Below are 22,304 nucleotides of genomic sequence, written 5' to 3'. Positions count from 1 at the left end.
TATATAGTGCCTGTTCCAAGAGGCTTCATAGAAGCATAACACTGAGCCACATAAGGAGACATTAGATCAGATGGCCAAAAGCATGGTCAACAAGGCAGGTTTTATGGAGTGTCTTAGAGGAGGAAAGTGAGGTAGGGAGCCAGAGCAGGGGGTGAATTCCTGGTTCAAGGCACATTAAGACATGGCCAACTATGGTTGAACAATTAAAATCAGGGATGCTCGAGAGGCCAGAATTAGAGGAGCCCAGATATATCTCAAAGGGGTGTGGAGCTGGAGGAGATTACAGAGATAGGGAGGGACAGGGCCATGGAGTGATTTGAAAACAAGGATAAGAATTTTAAAATCAAGCTGTTGCTTGACCAGGAGTCAATGTATGTCAGTAAGTGCAGGGGTGATAAGTGAATGGGATTTTTTCTTTATTCTTTCATGGGATATGGGCATCACTGGCAGGGGCAGCATTTGTTGCCCTTTGTTAATTGCCCTTGAGTGGCTTGATAGGCCATTTCAGAGGGCAATTAAGCATCAGCCACATTGCTGTAGGTCTGGAGTCACACGTAGGCCAGACCAGGTAAAGACAGCAGATTTCCTTCCCTAAAATGACATTAGTGGGAAAGACCTGGTGCGAGTTAAAACATGGGCAGCAGAGGTTAGGATGATCTCAAGTTCAGAGGGTAGAATGTGAGACCAGCCAGGAGTTCATTGGAATAGTCAGGTCTAGAGGTAACAAAGGTGTATATATGGGGGTCCCCAACTCTGGGTGTTTCAGATATTCCATATATTGGCAGTGTGACACCAGTTACCTGAAAAGTAACCATATAAACATATGAATTAGGCAGAGTAGGCCACTTGGCCCCTTGAGCCTGTTCTGCCATTCAGTTAGATCATGGCTGATCTGAATGTAAATACAATCTCACATTCCTGCCTACTGCTAGTAACCTTTCACCCCCTTGTTAAGCAAGAATCTATCTAGCTCTGCCTTAAAAATATTCAAAGACTCTGCTTCCACTGCCTTTTCAGAAAGAAAGAGTTCCAAAGACACTCAACCCTCAAAAAATTTCTCCTCATCTGTCTTAAATGAGTGACCCTTTATTTTAAACAGTGACCCCTAGTTCTAGATTCTCTGACAAGAGGAAATATTCTCTTCACATCCACCCTGTCAAGACCCCTCAGGATCTTAAAGGTTTCAATCATGTCATCTCTCACTCTTCTAAATTCCAGTGGATACAAGCCTCACCTGTCCAGCTTTTTCTAATAAGACAAACCACCCAATCCTAGTATTAGTCTAGAAAATCTTCTCTGAACTGATTCTAATACATTTACATCTTTCTTTAAGAAAGGAGAGTAATACTGCAGATGTGGTCTTACCAGTGCCCTGGAAACTGAAGCATAACCTCCCTACTTTGTAATCAGTTCCCCTCACAATAAATGATAACGTTCTATTAGCTTTCCTAATTACCTGCTGTACCTGCACACTAACCCTTTGTGATTCATACACTAGGACACCCAGATCCCTCTGAATCTCAAGAGCTCTGCAATCTCTCACCATTTAGGTAACAAGTTTCCTTTTTATTCTTCCTGCCAAAATGAATGATTTCACATTTGCCCACGTAATACTCCATTTGCCAGATCTTTGCTGACTTACTTAACCTGTGTCACTTTGTAGCCTCCTTACATCCTCTTCATGATTTACTTCCTATCATTTTGCCATCAGCAAATTTAGCCACCATTCCTTCAATCCCTTCATCCAAGTCATTTATATAAAAATTGTAAAAAGTTGAGGCCCCAGCACTGATCCCTGTGGCACACCAGAAAAAGACCCATTTATGCCAACTCTGCTTCCTGTTAGTTAACCAATCTCCTGTCCACGCCAATATGTCACCCCCAATACCATGAGCTTTTATCTTCTGCGATAACCTTTGATGTGGCACTTTATCAAATGCCTTCTGGAAATCTAAGCATAGTACATCCACCAGTTCTCCTTTACCACAGCAAATGTGACTCCTTCAAAGAACTCCAAAAAGTTGGTTAAACATGATTTCCCTTTTACAAAACCGTGTTGACTCTGCTTGATTGCCCTGAATTTTTTTAAGTGACCTGCTAAAACATCTTTAATAATTGCTTTTAACATTTTCCCTATGACAGATGTTAGGCTAACAAGCCAATGGTTACCTGCTTTCTGTCTCCCTCCCTTTTTGAATAAAAGGGAGTTATATTTGCTATTTTCCAATCTAATGGAACCGTCCCCGAATCTAGGGAATTTTGGAAAATTAAAACCAATGTCGCAACTATCTCACTAGCCACTTCTTTCAAGACCTTAGATGGAAGTCCATCTGGACCTGGGGATTTGTTAGCTCACAGCCCCAACAATTTGCTCAATACCTAGTGATTGTAATTCCACTACTCCACCCACCCCCATCTTCCCCAGCCCACCCCCTCACTTCCTGTTTTACAGCTATTCCCAGGATGTGTCCTCTATAGTGAAGGCCAAAGCAAAACACCTGTTTAATTCGTCCACTACCTCCCTACTTTCCACAATCAATTCCCCAGATGCACTCTCTATAGGACCAACACTCACTTTAACTCTTTTCTTATTTAAATATCTACAGAAATTCTTACTATCCATCTTTATATTACTAACTAGTTTTCTCTCATACTCTAGTTTTTCCCTCCTTAATCTTTTTATCATTCTTTGCTATTCTTTATATTCATTCCAATCTTCTGACTTGCTTTGCTATATGCTTTTTCTTTAAGTTTGGTAGTGTCTTTAACCTTTTTAGTTAGCCAGAGATGATGGGCCCTCCCCTTGGAATTTTTCCTTTCTCATTGGAATGTATATATTCTGAAATATCCCTTTTAAATGTCTGCAACTGAATTTCTATTGACATATCCCTTAACCTCATTGGCCAGTTCAATTTAGCCCTTATAATTGACCTTAGTCAAGTTTAAGATAAGAGTCTTGGACACACTTGTTTCTCCCTCAAAATGAACATAAAAATTCAATCATATTATGGTCACTGCTACCTAGGGGTGCCTTCACTATATGAGGTTATCAATTAATCCAATCTTGTTGCTCAATACCAGGTCTAGTATAGCCTGCATCTGGGTGGTTCCAAAATGTGCTGTTCTAAGAAACTATCCCGGAAACATTCTATGAACTCCTCATCTATGCTACTGCTCATCTGATTTTTCCAGTCTATATGTAGATTAAAATCCCATGATCATTGCTTTACCTTGCTGACAAGCTCCCATTACCCCTTCTTTTATACGCTGTCCTAATTATACAATTAGGAGGCCTCTACACCACTCACACAAGTGACTTCTTGCCTTTATCATTCCTCATCCCACTCAAACCACTTCTACATCCTGGTTTCCTGAACTTAGGTCATTCCCCGCTAATGCCATCATTAATTAACAGAGCCACCCCACCACCTCGTCCTAACTTCCTGTCCTTCCAAAATGTCATGTACCCTTTGATATTCAGGTCCCAATCTATGTCATCTTGTAGCCGTGTCTCTGTAATGGCTGTCAGATCATATTTATTTCTAGTTATGCCAACAGTTCATCTGTTTTGTTTCAAATGCTAAGTGCATTTAGATGCAGAGTCTTTTTGTCCTTTTATTATTTTTGTAGCATCAAACCTTATCTGCTGATTAACTCTTAGAATTGTACTCTATGACAGGAAGGGACAGTGTTTGTTATTTCCCATATTAATACCTGTCTCTCTTGCCTTGGCTCTACTCTTTGGTTTACCACATCTTCCTAAATTTGATCCCTTGCCCCAACTATTCAGTTTAAAACCCTTTCTGCTTCCCTAGTTATGCAGCTTGCAAGGACAATAGCCCCGGCACAGTTCAGGCATAGGCCATCCAACAGTGCAGATCCCACTTTCCCCAGCACTGGTGCCAGTGCTCCATAAACCGGAAGCCACTTCTCCCACACCAGTCTTTGAGCCACACTTTCACTTCCCTCATCTTATTTGTCCTATGCCAATTTGCAATGGCTCAGGTAATAATCCAGAAGTTGTTAACTTTGAGATTCTGTTTCCTTAATTTGGTGCCGAGCTCGTCATACTGACTATGCAAAGCCTCTTTCCTCATCCTGCCTATGATATTGGTACCTACATCAACCACAAGCGCTGGATTCTCCCCCTCCCACTGCATGTTCCTCTCCAGCCCTGAGCAGATGTCCCAAACAGGAGTGTGAGCCTCTGCAATTGTCCAACAGGTTTGAGGTTCTCTCAGCTTGTTTGGATGAGACTGGGGGCTGCAGGGTGGCTGAACAAGCTGACCATGGCACCGTGGTACAGGAAGCCATCCAAGTGGGGAGAGCAAAAAGGAGTGGTAGTAGTAGTGGTAGTAGGGCATGCTGCCAGGCAGGCAACAAAGCCTGAACTCTTGCTTTTTGCTACAGAGAACAATGTCAAACACCCTCACTATACAGTCCCCTACTACCACTATCTTCCTTTTGGCTCCCCCCACTTGGATGGCTTCCTGTACCACGGTGCCATTGTCAGTTTGTTCAGCCACTCTGCAGCCCCCAGTCTCATCCAAACAAGCTGAGAGAACATCAAACCTGTTGGACAATTGCAGAGGCTCACACTCCTCTCTGGGTCCCCTTACCTCCCTCACTCACAGTCACACCCTCCTGGCCACTGACCAAATCAGAAGACCCTATCCTAAGTGGTGTGACTCCCTCCTGGCATAAACCCAGGTAACTTTCCCCCTCCCCGATATGTCGCAGAATCTGCAGCTCACCCACCGGTTCAAAGACTCTGAGGTGAAGTTCCTCAAGCCGCAAACGCTTACTGCAGATGTGTTTGCCCTGGATCACAGTGTTATCCAGGAGCTCCCACATGCTGCAGCCTTGACACATCACCTGTCCCATCATCCTTAATGTATTTTAAATAATTATATTGATCACTTATAGTTGTTGCTTTCTTATATTATTAATTTTACTACTAAATTATGCACTATTTTAAACCTTAAGGATAGAATAGACCTTAACAACTTACCAGATACTCACTAAACAGCTAGCTCCTTTCTTTGTAATAGAGCAAGAACCAATTTCTATGAGGTTAGAAAGCGGAAACAAGCTCTTCCCTCAGTTAGTCAGCTGCACTCCATTTGCCAAGGCTGCACTAAAGAACCTTGAATATATGGTAAACGGAACTGGGGCTACATAACCAGATTCAACCAGTTAGCTAATTAATGACTCAGCTCCTACAACTGAGAGTGAGTTTACCCTGTCTAAACTGCAAGAAAGAAAGAACTTAAGCCTGCTTACACAGTACTTTCCAGTTACTGCTAATTACAGACTAGATTAGGTTTTAAGAGCAAAATTTAAGAACAAAATTAACACTTAAAACTCCCCTCTCACCAATCTCCAAGTCTTCAATCAGTTAGTTGGCTGTACTCCGTTTGCCATCTTCATTAGTTTGCATGTTGTGTATTAACTTGTTGTGAACTGTTGTCTTGCAGTGTACAGGAGAGTAGCTTTTACAATTCACTCTGCCCCAACTAACTTGAGAGCATACGTTAGTTTGAAGTTTAAATCTGCCTCACCTTTATTGAACACTTCAAGTCCAGCTGAGAGAGAAAGTGGCTTAGCAGGTCTCTGATACCTTTGACCTGACTCTTTGAGAGGTTATTTTTCAGCTTCCCCTTGTTGACCTTTTTGCTAACTGGGAAGATGGAGATTGCAAGATTGGCAGAGATTTCAAATAATAGCCCTCAAGGTATTTTCTGAAAAGCTTCCCTTGCTTTGACCATAAAGAAAAACTTAACTGCATATCCTACATTAATGTCAAGTAACTTCGCCATCTCAAATGCAAGTGAAGCAATTTTGGCAAATATTGCACAAGTTATATAGACTTGTCTTTTCTGCTGAAGGTCAACCAGGCAAATGGCCCCTCACTGGTCCTAGTTGAACTTGTAACTGATGTGCAGCTAGATTTTGGAACTGCTCGGTAGATCTGACTGTTGGCCAAATTTAATTACAGTGGGCTAGATTTTCTGCCTCTTCACAGTCAATAGATAGAAAAAAATTATCAAGGGTCGACAGTAAAAATTTCAGCAGTAGTTGGAGACTGACGGGTTATTAAGCTCACCAATTAAAATATGCTTAAACAGTGTGATGTATGTAGGCTGTGTAATGCTATCCTGTCTGTCCACGTTACTGTAGTAACAGTGCAATGCAGCATAACTGTACTATCACTGCCAATGAACTATATAAGTATGGGAAGATTGAGTGAAATAAAATACTCAGCCTGCTTCCAAAAGTAAATTTTTTGTTGGAATTTCAAAATACATTTTTAAAATGGTCTGTGAGTAACATAGAGGGGCTTCTGGTCTAAAAGTATATAAACTTTGTAAATGAAATCTTAGTTTATGCCTAAAAGCGGCTGAAAAGGCAAGAAACTCAATTGTAGTTTTTAGTGTTGAATTAAATAATTTGGTTTTATTTTACTGTGAGGTGCCTTTTAAATGTATCTTCTGGGAAGTTGAATAAAGCTGATGATACAAATGGTTATAATTAGACTCCACTTATGAGCTGTATATTATCAGAGTTATTGTGTTACTTAATGTCATTGTGACTTGCTGACACTATCCATTTTGCTGTTTTTATTTCTCTCCCTAGGCCATCATTTGGGCCCAAATCAAAGGTAACCTGATGCTATGAAGCTCTGTAGGGATAAATTAATAGGTGAGTAAATCTCCTCGTATTGAAATAGAAATAATACACAGGTCATGCTAATCTGTCTCTGTCAACTGTTGGATAAGCATTTGTCTTCTGTAAATATCATTGTATGAACAAGAATGCTGTGCAAGCGATAGAAGCAGTAACAACTCACCAGGGCTTTTACTCTCTCAGATTGAGCACAGTGTGACTGAGGATCTATTATGGAGTGGACAGACTGCTTTTAACTGCACAACATGCTGGCAGGGAGAGATAAAGTGGATCATGTGTTTTGCTCTAAAGATTATTGTTCGGTAGAGTAATTGGAGATGTGTGTAACTCATTTTCCAGCTCATTATCGGGTCCCCACATAACATTGTGCAGCCTGGGCTACCTTTAATGTTTCACTTCAGCGAACTGTAAAGTGACCTAAGAGAACAGTCTCCTTGAGGTTCCATAGCAACCTGTTCATTTGTTGTCTGTAGTTGTGGAATACTTCAGCAGAGCAGCTTGCTTGTGAAAATGGGTGCTTTTGTAGTGTTACCTACGTGTGCCTTAAGGGTTCAAGTGAAGCCTGCAGGTAGAAATTCTTTTTCATTCAGATATGTTGTCTCTTGCCACGTGCTGGCAATATTAATTTGCATGTTCAGTGGATTATAGAGTTGAGCTGGTTTAAGCTTCACAATGTCGCTCGAGTGATGTTTGTTTTACACCTGGCATTTGAAAATGAAAACTCAGCTTGCATAGAACTGGTGATCTTATTGTGCTGTGAAGCAGCCAATTCTATGCTCATGCCTCTAATTTAATGGTGCTGACATAGTAAATAATTTGTGTGCTATGAATTGTACATGTTCTGTGTTCATCTGCCTCAATAGCATTAATAATTGAAATCAAATCCTTTCTCTTAATTGCTATCTTTACGAAACTTTTCTAACAGTTACTTTTGGGTATTGAAGCCTCTTTAAGATATCAATTTAGAAGAAAACCATTTGTGTTAGGTCCCCAGCTGTAATTCTATTCTAATCCCTTTGCTTGAAGTAACAAGGTCAGGTATTAAAATTGATCAGGACTTTAACAGTCTTGCTCTAAAATAGATACAGTGATGCCATCTTCAAAGCTTAATATGGTCCAATAATGATATTTATAAAAATGGGTGCACAAAGCCTGATCTGTTCTGGCTGCCAAATGAAATATTGCCTCTTAGCCTCTGTATCTTCAGGAAGCGTGGGTTCAACAGCTCAGTGAGGAAAGGTAGGGACATCAAAAGAGGAGGAGCTGACAATCCAAGTTGTAATTTCAATAAAGTCTAGCTCAGAAGAGGCTTTGCAAACCATTCTCTATGTGTCATTTCCTATCCATTGTATCAGCATAAAAATTACATGCCAACAAACAACTGATGCACCAGATGTCTTTGTGCGATCTTTGCTGCCGCTGCCAACACAACCATAAATAAATTTTTTATCCCATCGCAAACATATCGTATGGCTTGTTACACCCAATCTGACTGAGATATGTAGTCAATTATGGAGAAAAATGTGTGGAAAAGAACACCCTTTCCTGTGAATTAGCATACTACCTTGTGTGCTTGGAAGTTGCATTTTATGGGGGATAAGATTCAGAATGTGAGAGAAGAGCTAATTCTTACGTTGTTGTGACATCAGGGGCATATTCACTACCCTTTACTTTTGAACACTAAATTAATTATTTGAATAAATACTCCAGGAGCAAGTCCTATAATGGGACTATGCCAGCGTATCATCCCAAAAAAAGGAATGTATTCTCCCCAAAGCGCAGTTGCTGTGCCAATCGTGGCACCATGAGCTTCATGGTTTGATCAAAACTCACCACAAAATGTGTCTATGGATAGACAAATTTGGAGTTTTTTGCTTATTAGCAGCATATGTGCTTAGCTTAATTGCTGAATGGAATTTTTCCACTAGTTTTGCTGAACCACAAATCAAGGATACTAGAGAGGGAGGATAGGTGACCCGCTTCTTGGTCACCATCCATTGTTATGACATGGCAGATGATGTGTGCCATGTGGATCAAATCATGAGGGAAACTTGATTGCGCTATCACAACAGTTTTGCAACTTGTATTTATTTTGAGATGCGTGCACTGAATTCAGAAGTAATAAGTCCACCAAGACTTTTAGAGACATTTTAAAAACTAAATTAAAATATTTATTAACAAAAGAAAAGATTTCAAGCACGTACATAGGACTATAAATTACTACTATAACTACTCCTAAAATTCCTAATTAACCTGACTCCCAGTTACACCCCCTTTTAAGGCAACGGTCCAAAAATAGATTTTTAGATTTTAAACAGATCCAGCAAATTAACACAATACCCTGGACAGTGGAATTCCAATTGACTTTTCCCCAGCTCCAGTTTCTGTTGACAGCAGGCTTATGCACAAATACTGGAGGCTTCATTAAGGCTACTTCACACACTTGGTTAGATCTCACAGTATCTTCTCCTGACACACAGCCTCATTCTCCTTTTATACGTGTTTCTCCCTTTTTAATGTGTAAATTCCATTGTTTCCATATGTCTTCAGAACTTTACCTTTCTCATAATATAAATCTTTTCATGTTGCCAATATTCTCATTAACCTCTTTGAAATTCAAACCTCCCTTCATCTATCTAAAAATGCCACTTCCTGTCACACCTTACAGCCTAAGACCCCAACCATGTTTTCCTACTTAGCCTTGCAAAGACACTTCTACACTTCTTTTGATAACTTCAACTTGCAGGCTGATTGGCTACAGTATGTAATTAAATTACACACAGACAGAAAAACACAAGCCCCTATAAACCTACTTCTCAATAAACTAGAAAAATATTATGCAAATTATTATACCCTCATGATAGCATACCAGCCATTAGGTGAGAATGTCTGACTTGCGCCTTCTACCTCTCTCCAGCGAAGTAGCTGGGATTTGGAACTTGCCATTGGACAGATTTAATCTCTGTACATTTATTTATTGTTAATGATTGCAAAGGGCATTGATACTAAGATACATCTTATTCACATAGTCAAAAGAAATCTACCATTTCCCATCCTTGTTGTTTTATTGAGTTGCCTATTTAATGTACCACATGTATTTCTTAAGAGGTATATGGGGTTTTCCCATTATGTACCCTTTCCGACAACCACTGTAGTCAGTTACAGCAGTTACAATGTCAGAGTATCTTATTCAGTGAGGATTAGAACTGTTTAGCATTTTGCTTGATAATTACCTCATCAGCTCTTTTAACAGAGGTGTCACCATTTCAAAATACCTCCTGCAAATTTGCATGTGCCATTTTTCTAATTCATTTATAGGATATGGGCGTCGCTGCCTAGGCCAGCATTTATTGCCCATCCCTAATTGCCCTTGAGCTGGTGGTGAGCTGCCTTCTTGAACCATTGCAGTCCATGTGGTATAGGTACACCCACAGTGCTGTAGGGAAGGAGTTCCAGGATTCTGACCCAGCAACAGTGAAGGAACGGTAAAATATTTCTAAGTCAAGATGGTCAGGATGGTGAATAGCTTGGAGGAGAACTTCCAGGTGTATCTGCTGCCCTTGTCCTTCTAGATGGTAGCATCGTAGGTTTGGAAGGTGCAGCCCAAGGAGTCTTCGTGAGTTCCTGTACTGCATATTGTAGATGGTACACACTGCTGCTGCTGTGCGTCACTAGTGGAGGGAGTGAATATTTGTGGATGTGGTGCCAATCAAGTGGGCTGCTTTGTCCTGGATGGAGTCAAGCTTCTTGAGTGTTGTTGGAGCTGCACTCACCCAGGCAAGTAGGGAGTATTTCATCACACTCCTGGCTTGTGCCTTGTAGGTGGCGGGCAGGTTTTGGGGAGTCAAGTGTGAGTTACTTGCCGCAAGATTCCTAGCCTCTAACCTGCTCTTGTAGCTATTTCTTGATATCACATGGAGTGAGCTGAATTGGCTGAAGACTGACGCCTGTGATGCTGGGGCCCTCCGGAATGGGTCGACGTGGATCATCCATTCGGCACTTCTGGCTGAAAATTGTTGTGAATGCTTCAGCCTTATCTTTTGCACTGATGTGCTGGCTCCTCCATCATTGAGGATGTGGATATTTGTGGAGCGTCTTCCTCCAGTAATTTGTTTAGTTATCCATCACCAGTCATGACTGGATGTGGCAGGACTGCAAAGTTTAGATCTGATCTGTTGGTTGTGGAATCGCTTAGTTCTATCACTTGCTGCTTATGCTGTTTGGCACATTTGTAGCCCTGTGCTGTAGCTTCACCAGGTTGACGCCTCATTTTTGGGTATGTCTGCTGCTGCTCCTAGCATGCCGCTGCACTCTTAATTGAACCAGTGTTGATCCCCTGGCTTGATGATAATGGTAGAGTGGGGGATATGCTGGGCCACGAGGTTACAGATTGTGTTCGAGTACAATTCTCCTGCTGCTGATGGCCCACAGCGCCTCATGGAAGCTGAGTTGCTAAATCTGTTCAAAATCTATCCCATTTAGTACGGTGGTAATGCCACACAACACTATGGAGGGTAACCTCAATGTGAAGATTGGACTTCGTCTCATGTGGTGGTCACTCCTACCAATACTGTCATGGACAGATGCATCTATGGCAGACAGGTTGGTGAGGATAATGTCAAGTATGTTTTTTCCCTCAGTTGGTTCCCTCACTAACTGCCACAGACCCAGTCTAGCAGGTATGTCCTTCAGGACGCGGCCAGCTCAGTCTGTGGTGGTGATACCGAGCCACTCTTGGTGATGGACATTCAAGTCCCTCACCCAGAGTACATTCTGCACCCTGGCCACCATGAGTGCTTCCTCTAAGTGTGTTCAACATGGAGGAACATGGATTCATCAACTGAGAGGGATCGGTATGTGGTAATCAATCTGATGTTATGAGACTTCATGGGGTTCGGAGTCAATGTTGAGGACTCCCAGAGCAACCCCCTCCCGGCTGTATACCACTGTGCCGCCACTCTGCCGGTGGGACAGGACATAGCCAGGGAAGGTGATGGTGTGAAGCCTGGACAATTATCTGTAAGGTATGATTCCGTGAGCATGACAATGTGAGGCTGTTGCTTGACTAGCCTGTGAGGCAGCTCTCCCAATTTTGGCACTAGCTCCCAGATGTTAGTAAGGAGGACTTTGCAGGGTCACCAGGGCTGTTAAATGGTTTAAAAGCATATTCAAAAGAACATTCATTTTTACACATTACAGATTTGTCTTTGATTACAGGTGATGCTTTCTATATGTGTTGTGAGTTATTTGTTTTCAGGCTACAAGCTGTTGGATGTTGAATGTATTTGTGAAATAAAATATTCAGCAGTGAAGTTTATATTGGCAAATTGAAATTTGATTCAAAGTTAATTTTGTTTCTGAATTCCAGTTGCTAATTCAAGTAAAGTACTGAAGTCCAAGCAGTATCGTTTTGAGAACGCTGTTAGGATATAGAGACAGCTTAAGTAAATTATATTTGTATTTGTAGGTGTTAGGCATACGTTTTAGCTTTAAAGTTTAAATTTGATTTGTATTTTTGTATCTGTGTTAAGAAAGGTCAAAATGAGGTTTAGTTTCACTTTAACAGGATGCCTACATTTCTAATTTATGACTATAAGCTAAATTAAGCAAACACAAGTAGAAAAAACTCTGCTGTTGCCTAGCAACAGGGGCCCAGAGAAGCAGGTCCCTCCCACAGACACACACACACACACACACAAGAGAAACAACAGTTTGATTTTGGAAGCTGTTTGAGTTCAGTTAGTTTTTAAAGTAGCTGCCAGAGAGAGACTGGAGCAAAGGGAACAGATAGCCAGTCCCAAGCTAAAGAAAATACCCCAAAATCCAGGGGAGTGGAACAGAGCAAAGTCCCAAGCAGACCTCCTAGTCAAAGGAAGGACAGAAACCTGGAAGAGGTCCTGTTAATGAAGTTAAGAGTGAGGGACAGAAAGGCTCCAAGATTCAGATTTAAAGAGACAAAAGCTGCAACAAGCAGATTTAAAGCAAGAACAGCTTGCAACAGGCAAGAAGGTCCAAAGAGACAACTGAAGGTCTTTAACACTTTGTTATGGACATGTGAAACAATGGTGTACTGTTGACGGCTGAGTCCGTGAGAGAGTGTGTGGAAGACAGCTTGAATGCATGTGGTGACCCAGGGGAGAGGAACATCCAAAGGAGAGTTTGAAACCCTGGAGATAAACCCTTGCGGAAGACATCAGAGAGAAAGCATCAGTTTGGGAGAAAATTCCAAAGTGAGTTCTTGAAGAGTGGAGATTGGAAGCCCTCGTGTGAAAGACAGAGTTCAGTGAGACAGTTGGCTCAGTGTTACCAGCATCTGGGGAAATTGAGGAAAGATCCAAAGTATCTGGTTAAGGTGGCATCTATCACTTGGTTTCAGAGTGTGATGTGTCTGACAACAGGGTGCCTATTGGTACATAGACTGTGCACTTACTGTGGACATTAAAGTATAAGTTAGCTTTTGTAACTTATGTTAACCTTACAAATCTGTATATATCTATAAAGATTTAATTGTGGGTGAAGGAGTATCGTAATATGGTTAATCTTTTCTTGTTTATTAAATGTTTTATTCTTTTGTTAAAAGTTCATCAGCTGACTCCTGTGATTCTGTTCAGTAGCCACTCTCCACTTATCTAAACAAACAAATAAAAGTTACAGTCTATCAAGCTGGGTTCCACTCTGCGATCAGGCTTGTCCAAGGATAACCTCAGCTGGGACCATAACAATTTAACACTGCTTGACAAAGCAAGCTTGAATATATTTTTCACTTGTTCTTCCCATTTACAGTGACCTTTGTGAGACTATCCTGTTTGTCTGCTCTTAGAATGATTTCTGTATTTTTTGGCGGGGGGTGGGGGGGGTGGGATTGTATTTTTTCCTTGCCGTTATTAACCGTTTCTCCCTTTCTCTTCCCTCTTTTGCTTGTGCTGACACTTGGTGAGATACGGCTCTATGGGCAGTCTCCAGTATCCTGCCAAAGTTCCAATTGCACTGAAATTGATGAATAGTAAGAATCTAGGATAAATGTTCATATTCTTGAAACAGAGCCCTGGAGCCAATTATGCCCCCACAGGGATCAGTCAAGGTGGCACAGACTTGGAATCAAACTACCTGCTCTGTATGCCATTGTACTACACTAGATAGTGCTCTACCCACAAATGGAACTTTTTTACACAGCCTATGTTATAGAAATATTTCTGCTATAAAAGGGTTAAGTTGCCTGATAGCTCAGTCCAAAAACCTTCAAAGTGTTTAGACACATGAAATGGCATGGAAAAATGTGTCCAACAGCAAAAGTGAAAGATTTATTTATGAGACTCTGGACCTGATTCAACAGCAACAACATGTAAAAGCAGAACAAAGAAGTATGAAGAAGCTTGGTTGCTTGGCAGGAGTGACAGGTGAGCTACTCAGTAGAAGCTCCTTGTTCAATTTTCCACCCACTCTCCATTCACTCGGTACCTTTCTCTGTGAAGCTGTGACCTGCATAAACTTGAAGGGAGATACAGCTTACATCCTTTCACAAACAGTCTTGTGTGGCACCACCGTGGTCTTTATGGGAGCTTATTTCAACTTAGCAGTGCCATTTTAACTTGGAAATAGGAATACAAGATACTTGTACTGAATGCTGCTATTAGATAATGAAAATTCCATTATATTTCTACTAACTTTCACTCCCAGAAATTTAGAATCCAAATAATTAATTTCACTTCTGATAACATTTATTCTCAAGGATTAAAATTAAATTGTAATACATTTTGACCTATTCATCTTTTAAAGAGTGTTTTGTGATAATCTCTTTACTGTTTTCAAATTGTTGCAAAACAAAACTATGACAAATTAAACATGCTGTAAATTCAAGTTAATTGTGATAAAAAGAGACCAAAGCTTTTATATTTTAAGTGCTCGCTACCTAACACCAGCCTTCCCTCTCTTGAGTTAATCTGTAATAACAATTCCTTCCTGGGGATTTTAATACACTTGTAATAATGATTAATCCTATACCAGGAAGCTGTGCACCTAATAAAATAAGTTAGTTCGGAAAAAGTTCTCGCTACTGGTTTGAATGATGGAGCTATTTAATTAGAAGTGGATTTTGAAGAGTATTGACATGTATTATGACAAAATATATTTTAAGGCAAGCATATTGCATTCAGATTAGTATTAAAAGTGTGTAACACTAATGTATCCAAAGACATTTTTGACATTTCTGGTTCATCAGCCTTACCATTCAGCTCTCTGATTTAAAAATTGCCTGTTACTTTGTGCTAAGTATATTGTTCTGTTTGCAGCCAATAACTAGTCTTGCTTTGACAGGGAAGACACTATTTGAGCTTGCTGTAAGTTCACTATATTTGAAAATGCATTCTGTGCAGGATTCTGTTGGGCCTGTTATTTATAAAAGGTGCTAAATGTAGAAAGAGATGATTAAGTGGTAAAGTAAAAGGATAAAACTGAAATGAAATACTTTATTTCTCTCCCCTAATTTCTCTTTTTTGTACAAGTTGGTTGCTCTCCTATACCTCACGGGATATGAATGTTGGAACTTGTACACTAGCTATCAACAGGTTATTCAATGATAGAGGGCAATAGAGGACAGTCAGGCCCAATCCTGTACAGAGACTTACATCATCCATCAGGAGAGTAGAAGCTCTGGCCAGCATCCCCTCCCTTTTCCTTATCAGAGTGGGCTGATGGTAGTTGTATTGTTCTACCCAAGTTAAAACAACATAAACATTGTGTCCTTTCTTAGCTCTTGTAATAACATCTCAACAATCCATTTAACATCTATGCATGGTCCCTTCCAATTCTTACAGGTTAATGAAGAACCTGGTAGCTAAATGAATCCAGAAGATGAAATCAAACTGCCTCCTTGTGTGCTGCAGCATTTTAAGATGAATCTGATAGGTATATAGTTCATTGTTTACACAAGAGAGTTGCCCCTATATCCTTTTTAAATCCAGGAGTGGCATTGTGTTGGTTTCAAAATCTGTGGTCCCAGGAGTGCTATGGAATGAGATCACAATGATTTCCCCTTTGATCGTTGCCCCAGCTAGCTCAGGAGAACTCAACTCTGATGTTAATAAGCCGCCTGGGACATGGCAGAATGAACTGTTCCTCCATAATCCTCAATTTGTGGAGATAAGCTCAGCAGGGTTTGAAGACCATTTGCAGGTCACTGATGAGGCTTAAAACCTCCAACATGCCTCCATGAAACAGATAAAGCTTTTTTTTAAGATGCAGAAATGTTTACCTCACTTTCCATTAGAAGAAAGGCAATCTGAAGTAAATTGCGCTGCAGAGAGGATAGTTGTGTTAGTCTGCTGTAATATATTAACCTAGTTAGAGAAGCAGTTTTCAAATATCTGTCACCTTTAATCTTTACAAATTTTAGCTGTTGTTGCTTTTCTCCTTTCAATAGTACCCGGGTCCTGCAAGCGATGAATGTTAACAACATTTATGGTGACGTTGTCTGCAGACAGGATGAGCGAAGGCGTTCAGCCTCTACCATTCAAATCTCCCAATGGCCTGCAGTTTCGATATCTATAATGACAAATGCACTGTAACCACCGTCAATGCATGACCTGCTGTTTTGTTTCACATCCTTTTCAACTTCATTTTCATTGTTCTACTATAGATGAAAATGGCAAAACCCAGATCCAGAATGAAAAACAGTAGAATCCAGTTACTGGCATGTTATAATTCTGCATTTTTGTATCTGCTTATGTACTGATGCCTGTGGCACAAGTTTCTACGAAGCTTGCCTGTAAAAGTTTGCAGCTGGCTAATGTGTGTAAGAATATCCACTGCCTTTCACATAAGGCAGACCAGAAAACCTATTTGAACCTCTGGAACAATTGTAGATACATGACCACTCAACGTCAAATTAAAGCAGAGCACTTCTCCATTCCATGTCCTAATGGATTCTTTATTCCACTCAAGCGTTACAAACTTAATTGCTTTTGAAAAGTTGTTTGTCCCAATATATTTTTGACTCCAAATGGTAAACTTTTCCAACTAGTCAAATATATCAGTTGATATAAGCAAAAATCTGAGGATGCTGGAAATCCAAAACAAAAACAAAAATACTGGAAAAATTCAGCAGGTCTGGCAGCATCTGCGGAGAGGGACACAGTTAACGTTTTGAGTCCGAATGACCCTTCAACAGAACTAAGTAAAAATAGAAGAGAGGTGAAATATAAGCTGGTTTAAGGGGGGTTGGGACAAGTAGAGCTGGATAGAGGGCCAGTGATAGCTGGAGCTAATCAAAAGATGTCACAGACAAAAGGACAAAGAGGTGTTGAAGGTGGTGATATTATCTAAGGAATGTGCTAATTGGATTTATATTTCCGGAATGCCGCCAGGGGTGGGTGAAGGGAAGATGTGTTTGATGGTGGCATCATGCTGGAGTTGGCGGAAATGGCGGAGGATGATCCTTTGAATGCGGAGGCTGGTGGGGTGATAAGTGAGGACAAGGGGGATCCTATCATGTTTCTGGGAGGGAGGAGAAGGCGTGAGGGTGGATGTGCAGGAGATGGGCTGGACACGGTTGAGGGCCCTGTCAACCACCATGGGTGGAAACCTTGGTTAAGAAAGAAGGAAGACATGTCAGAGGAACTGTTTTTGAAGGTAGCATCATCAGAATAGATGCGACGGATGCGAAGGAACTGAGAGAATGGGATGGAGTCCTTACAGGAAGCGGGGTGTGAGGAGCTGTAGTCGAGGTAGCTGTGGGAGTTGGTAGGCTTGTAATGGATATTGGTGGACAGTCTATCACCAGATATAATAAGGTAGAAAGGACAAACAAGGTACAGATAGCCCTAGTGGGGCTGGGGTGGGGTGAAGGAATTGAAAAAGGCTAAAAGGTAGAGATAAAACAATGGATAGAAATACATTTAAAAATAATGGAAATAGGTGGGAAAAGAAAAATCTATATAAATTATTGGGGGAACAAAAAGGGGGGAATCGGAAAGGGGATGGAGGAGAGAGTTCATGATCTAAAATTGTTGAACTCTATATTCAGTCTGGAAGGCTGTAAAGTGCCTAGCCGGAAGATGAGGTGCTGTTCCTCCAGTTTGTGTTGAGCTTCACGGAACAATGCAGCAGGCCAAGGACGGACATGTGGGCATGAGAGCAGGGTGGAGTGTTGAAATGGCAAGTGACAGGGAGGTCTGGGTAATGCTTGCGGACAGACTGAAGATGTTCTGCAAAGCGGTCACCCAGTCTGCATTTGGTCTCTCCAATGTAGAGGAAACCGCATTGGGAGCAGTGAATGCAGTAGACTAAATTGAGAGAAGTGCAAGTGAAATGCTGCTTCACTTGAAAGGACTGTTTGGGCCCTTGGATGGTGAGGAGAGAGGAAGTGAAGGGGCAGGTGTTGCACCTTCTGCGGTTGCATGGGAAGGTGCCGTGGGAGGGGTTGAGGTGTAAGGGGGTGATGGAGGAGTGGACCAGGGCGTCCCGGAGGGAACGATCCCTGTGAAATGCCGTCGGGGGGCTGAAGGGAAGATGTGTTTGGTTGGGGCATCATGCTGGAGTTGGCGGAAATGGCGGAGGATGATCCTTTGAATGCGGAGGCTGGTGGGGTGATAAGTGAGGACAAGGGGGACCCTGTCATGTTTCTGGGAGGGAGAGGAAGGTGTGCCGGACACGGTTGAGGGCCCTGTCAACTACCGTGGGTGGAAAACCTTGGTTAAGGAAGAAGGAAGACATGTCAGAGGAACTGTTTTTGAAAGTGGCATCATCGGAACAGAGGCGAAGGAACTGAGAGAATGGGCTGGAGTCCTTACAGGAAGCGGGATATGAGGAGCTGTAGTCAAGGTAGCTGTGGGAGTCGGTAGGCTTGTAATGGATATTAGTGGACAGTCTATCACCAGTGATTGAGACAGAGAGGTCAAGGAAGGGAAGGGAAGTGTCAGAGATGGACCATGTGAAAATGATGGAGGGGTGGAGATTGGAAGCAAAATTAATAAATTTTTCCAGGTCCAGACGAGAGCATGAAGCGGCACTGAAGTAATCATCGATGTATCGGAGAAAGAGTTGTGGGAGGGGGCCGGAGTAGGACTGGAACAAGGAATGTTCCACATACCCCATAAAGAGACAGACATAGCTGGGGCCCATGCAGGTACCCATAGCCACACCTTTTATTTGGAGGAAGTGAGAGGAGTTGAAGGAGAAATTGTTCAGTGTGAGAACAAGTTCAGCCAGACGGAGGAGAGTAGTGGTGGATGGGGATTGTTCAGGCCTCTGTTCGAGGAAGAAGCTAAGGGCCCTCAGACCATCCTGATGGGGGATGGAGGTGTAGAGGGATTGGACGTCCATGGTGAAAAGGAGGCAGTTGGGGCCAGGGAATTAAAAATTGTTGATGTGATGTAGGGTGTCAGAGGATCTAGGTGGGAAGGGACTGGACAAGGGGAGAGAGAATGGAGTCAAGATAGCAAGAAATGAGTTCCGTGGGGCAGGAACAGGCTGACACGATTGGTCTGCTGGGACAGTCCTGTTATATATCAGTTGATATCTTTAGTGCAGATAAAAGCTGCATTGTTGATGTGAAATGTGCAATAATATGGAAGAAATTAGCACTCAGGAAGCTATCAGTAAGTGACTTCTGGGAACTATTGTTCCTGACACACACACACACACACACACACACAGAGGCACAGCAGATCAGGGAAGAATAACCTTCCTATTGTTCCTTTCACAAATGTCTTAAATCTAGTTTCACTGTGTGACAGCTTCTTGACTATTTTTATTTCCTACTGAGCATAATTCCATTCGCTACATTCAGTTATCCAACATGACTGTATCAGGAAAAAGGCTGGACCTCATTGTATAAGTTTTCCAGTCTTTATACATGTCCTCTGAAAACTTAAGCTGATTTTGTTCTCGGTCACTTCACTTCACCTGTATAGCTTTCCAAATTCTCTAAGTGAATTTACAAATCTAATTGTTGCTTTTTTTTGGGCTTTTTTTTGTCGGGTAGTCAAAGCCTGACTCCTTTACAGACTTCATACTTGCAAGAGAATGCTTGCCCCAGAATAATTTACCTTTTTCTGGACAGACTGGGGGGTAGTTAGGTAAAATTTACTGAATAGTTTAGATATCCTTTTAAAATAGACAAGTTCTTCCAAGCAAGATCTGGGTCATGTAACTTGAAGACTTGCCCCCTACTGTTACAAAAAGCCCTAATTACAGACAACACAAGCTTTTATCACCACTAAATTTAGAATTACTAAGTTGTTTCTAACAGTTCTAAGGACTTGTCAGTAGCTGCACATTAAGTTTACCTTTGGGACATTTTCTTGGAAGACCTTAACTTGCACGTGTTATATAGAATAATGCTGGCTTGAATGTGTTTTGAGGAATTGATATATCTTTTGATTAGATCTCAAGCTTTGATTAGGTGTCATTCCAACCCTTTGTGGAACTGATTTGTAATAAATTCCAGTCTGTATGCTGCCCTTTATTGCACTTGAACAAATATATTGGTTATACATTAGATGTAAAGTTAAGAAATTAGAAGCATGGTGTTGATCCCCTGTTAATACCCCTGTAGACTATCTCAGTCAGTGTTAAATTAGTTTATGTGCAATAACCATGTGTATTGTTACTGCTATTAATCAGTTTCTAGCAGAAACTATTGGTTCTAATGCATTTAATAATGTTATTATCTATTTCTGTAATGGTCAGTAATGTCCTTAATGATAGACAAGAAACTCTTATTCACACTTTTAGCATATCTGTATTTGTTTTCATATACATCAGGAGACCACACAATAGGGAGCAGCAAGAGGAGGAGATGATATTGGGATCAAGTGGAGGCGCTTCTTTATTTTAGCTCTCCTTCTGTAATGTTTCTTCAAATACATTTTATTGAGTTATTATTGACCCAACAGAAGAGTTAAGAGAAGAGAATGCAAGGACAGGGTGTTGAGCGATTGGACAGCACTGAGGAAGGACTAAGGACCTAAATGTTAGTGAGAAGAATTCACTGATCAGGAAGCAGAAAGCTGCCATATTGACCTCCTTTGTTGATTTTACTTCAAATAATTTGTTCACTCAATAAGAGTTCTGCAAACAATTTGAAAAGAAATGGAATTTAAGGATAGCCATATACAATTCCCAAACTAGTTAATGAACTTTTCATTTCAGTGGAACAATAATTATCCACTGAGGGGGGTGGATTGCCTGGCATACACCAGAACTGTGATGACTATTCTCTTTCTCTAGCTTTCCTTCTCTTTGTATCCTATATGCAGCTGTCAATGCAGAAGAGTTTACAAATTTTAACACAAGAATTCAAGTATGAAATAAGAAAACACCAGTCATTCTGTGAAGCCTGCTTTTTCCACAAACCATATACAGTTGGTTTCAATGTAGTTAATTGATTGGAGTCATACCTAGCACAAAGGAAGATGGTTGTGGTTGTTGGAGGTCAATCATCTCAGTTCCAGGATATCACTGCAGGAGTTGATCAGGATAGTGTCCTAGGCCCAATCTTCACCTGCTTCATCAATGACCTTCCTTCCATCATAAGGTCAGAAGTGGGGATGTTCACTGATGATTGTGCAGTGTTCAGCACCATTCATGACTCCTCAGGTACTGAAACGGTTCATGTCCAAATGCAGCAAGACCTGGACCATTTCCAAGCTTGGGCTGACAAGTGTCAAGTAACATTCGCGCCACACCAATGCCAGGCAATGACCATCTCCAACAAGAGAGAATCTGACCATCTCCCCTTGACATTCAAGGGCATTACCATTTTGAATCCCCCACTATCAAAGCCCTGGAGGTTACCATTGACCAGAAACTCTACTGGACTAGCCATATAAATACTGTGGCTACAAGAGCAGGTCAGAGGCTAGGAGTCCTGCTGTGTGTAACTCACCTCCTGACACCCCAAAGCCTATCCACCATCTACAGGGCACAAGTCAGGAGTGTGATGGAATCCTCTCCACTTGCCTGGATGAGTGCAGTTCCAACAACGCTCAAGAAGCTTGACACCATCCAGGACAAAGCAGCCCACTTGTTTGGCACCCCATCCATAAACTTTCACTCCTTATAGCACCAATGCACAATGGCAGTAGTGTGTACCATCTACAAGGTGCACTGCAGAAACTCACCAAGCCTCCTTAGACAGCACTTTCCAAACCCAGACCACTACCATCTGGAAGGACAAGGGCGGCAGACACATAGGAACTCCACCACCTGGAAGTTTCCCTCCAAGCCACTCACCATCCTAACTTGGAACTATATTGCTGTTCCTTCATTGTCACTGGGCTCAAAATCCTGGAACTCCCTTCCTAACAGCAATGTGGATGTGCCAAACCACATGCACTGCAGATGTTCAAGAAGGTAGTCCACCACCACCTACTCAAGGGCAATTAGGGATGGGCAATAAATGCTGCCTAGCGAGTGACGCCCGCATCCCATGAATGAATTTTTTAAAATTGTAAAGGGATCAGTTGAAGACAGACTCTTTGAGTACAATTAAGAAGCTAGGCATCAACATCTGAAAGAGGATTTCTGATATTTTGGAAGAATAAAACGCTTCCAAACAAGATCACTATTTGACTTAAACTTAAATATTTCCCAAACTAAATCTCAATTTATCGAAGCTC

General features: G+C 41.5%; 1 protein-coding gene across 9 annotated transcripts in view; it reads left to right on the top strand.

The window, feature by feature from the left end:
* Window positions 1–22,304, top strand: part of atp8b4 (ATPase phospholipid transporting 8B4) — a 291,004-nt gene that overhangs the window by 104,308 nt on the left and 164,392 nt on the right. For 8 of the 9 annotated variants that reach the window (XM_041175215.1, XM_041175219.1, XM_041175217.1 and 5 more), the window contains one exon: window positions 6,637–6,702. In XM_041175215.1, coding sequence (XP_041031149.1) covers window positions 6,675–6,702 — 28 coding nt within the window. In that variant the 5' untranslated portion in view covers window positions 6,637–6,674. Of the gene's footprint in view, window positions 1–6,636; window positions 6,703–6,987; window positions 7,256–22,304 lie in introns of those variants that run through there. The other variant, XM_041175214.1, reaches the window with a different exon arrangement.

Source organism: Carcharodon carcharias, chromosome 26 (assembly GCF_017639515.1).
Source record: "Carcharodon carcharias isolate sCarCar2 chromosome 26, sCarCar2.pri, whole genome shotgun sequence".
In the NCBI taxonomy this organism is placed as follows: domain Eukaryota; kingdom Metazoa; phylum Chordata; class Chondrichthyes; order Lamniformes; family Lamnidae; genus Carcharodon; species Carcharodon carcharias.
The sequence above is the reverse complement of the archived record's forward strand: the minus strand, read 5'-3'. Positions and strand labels throughout refer to the sequence as shown.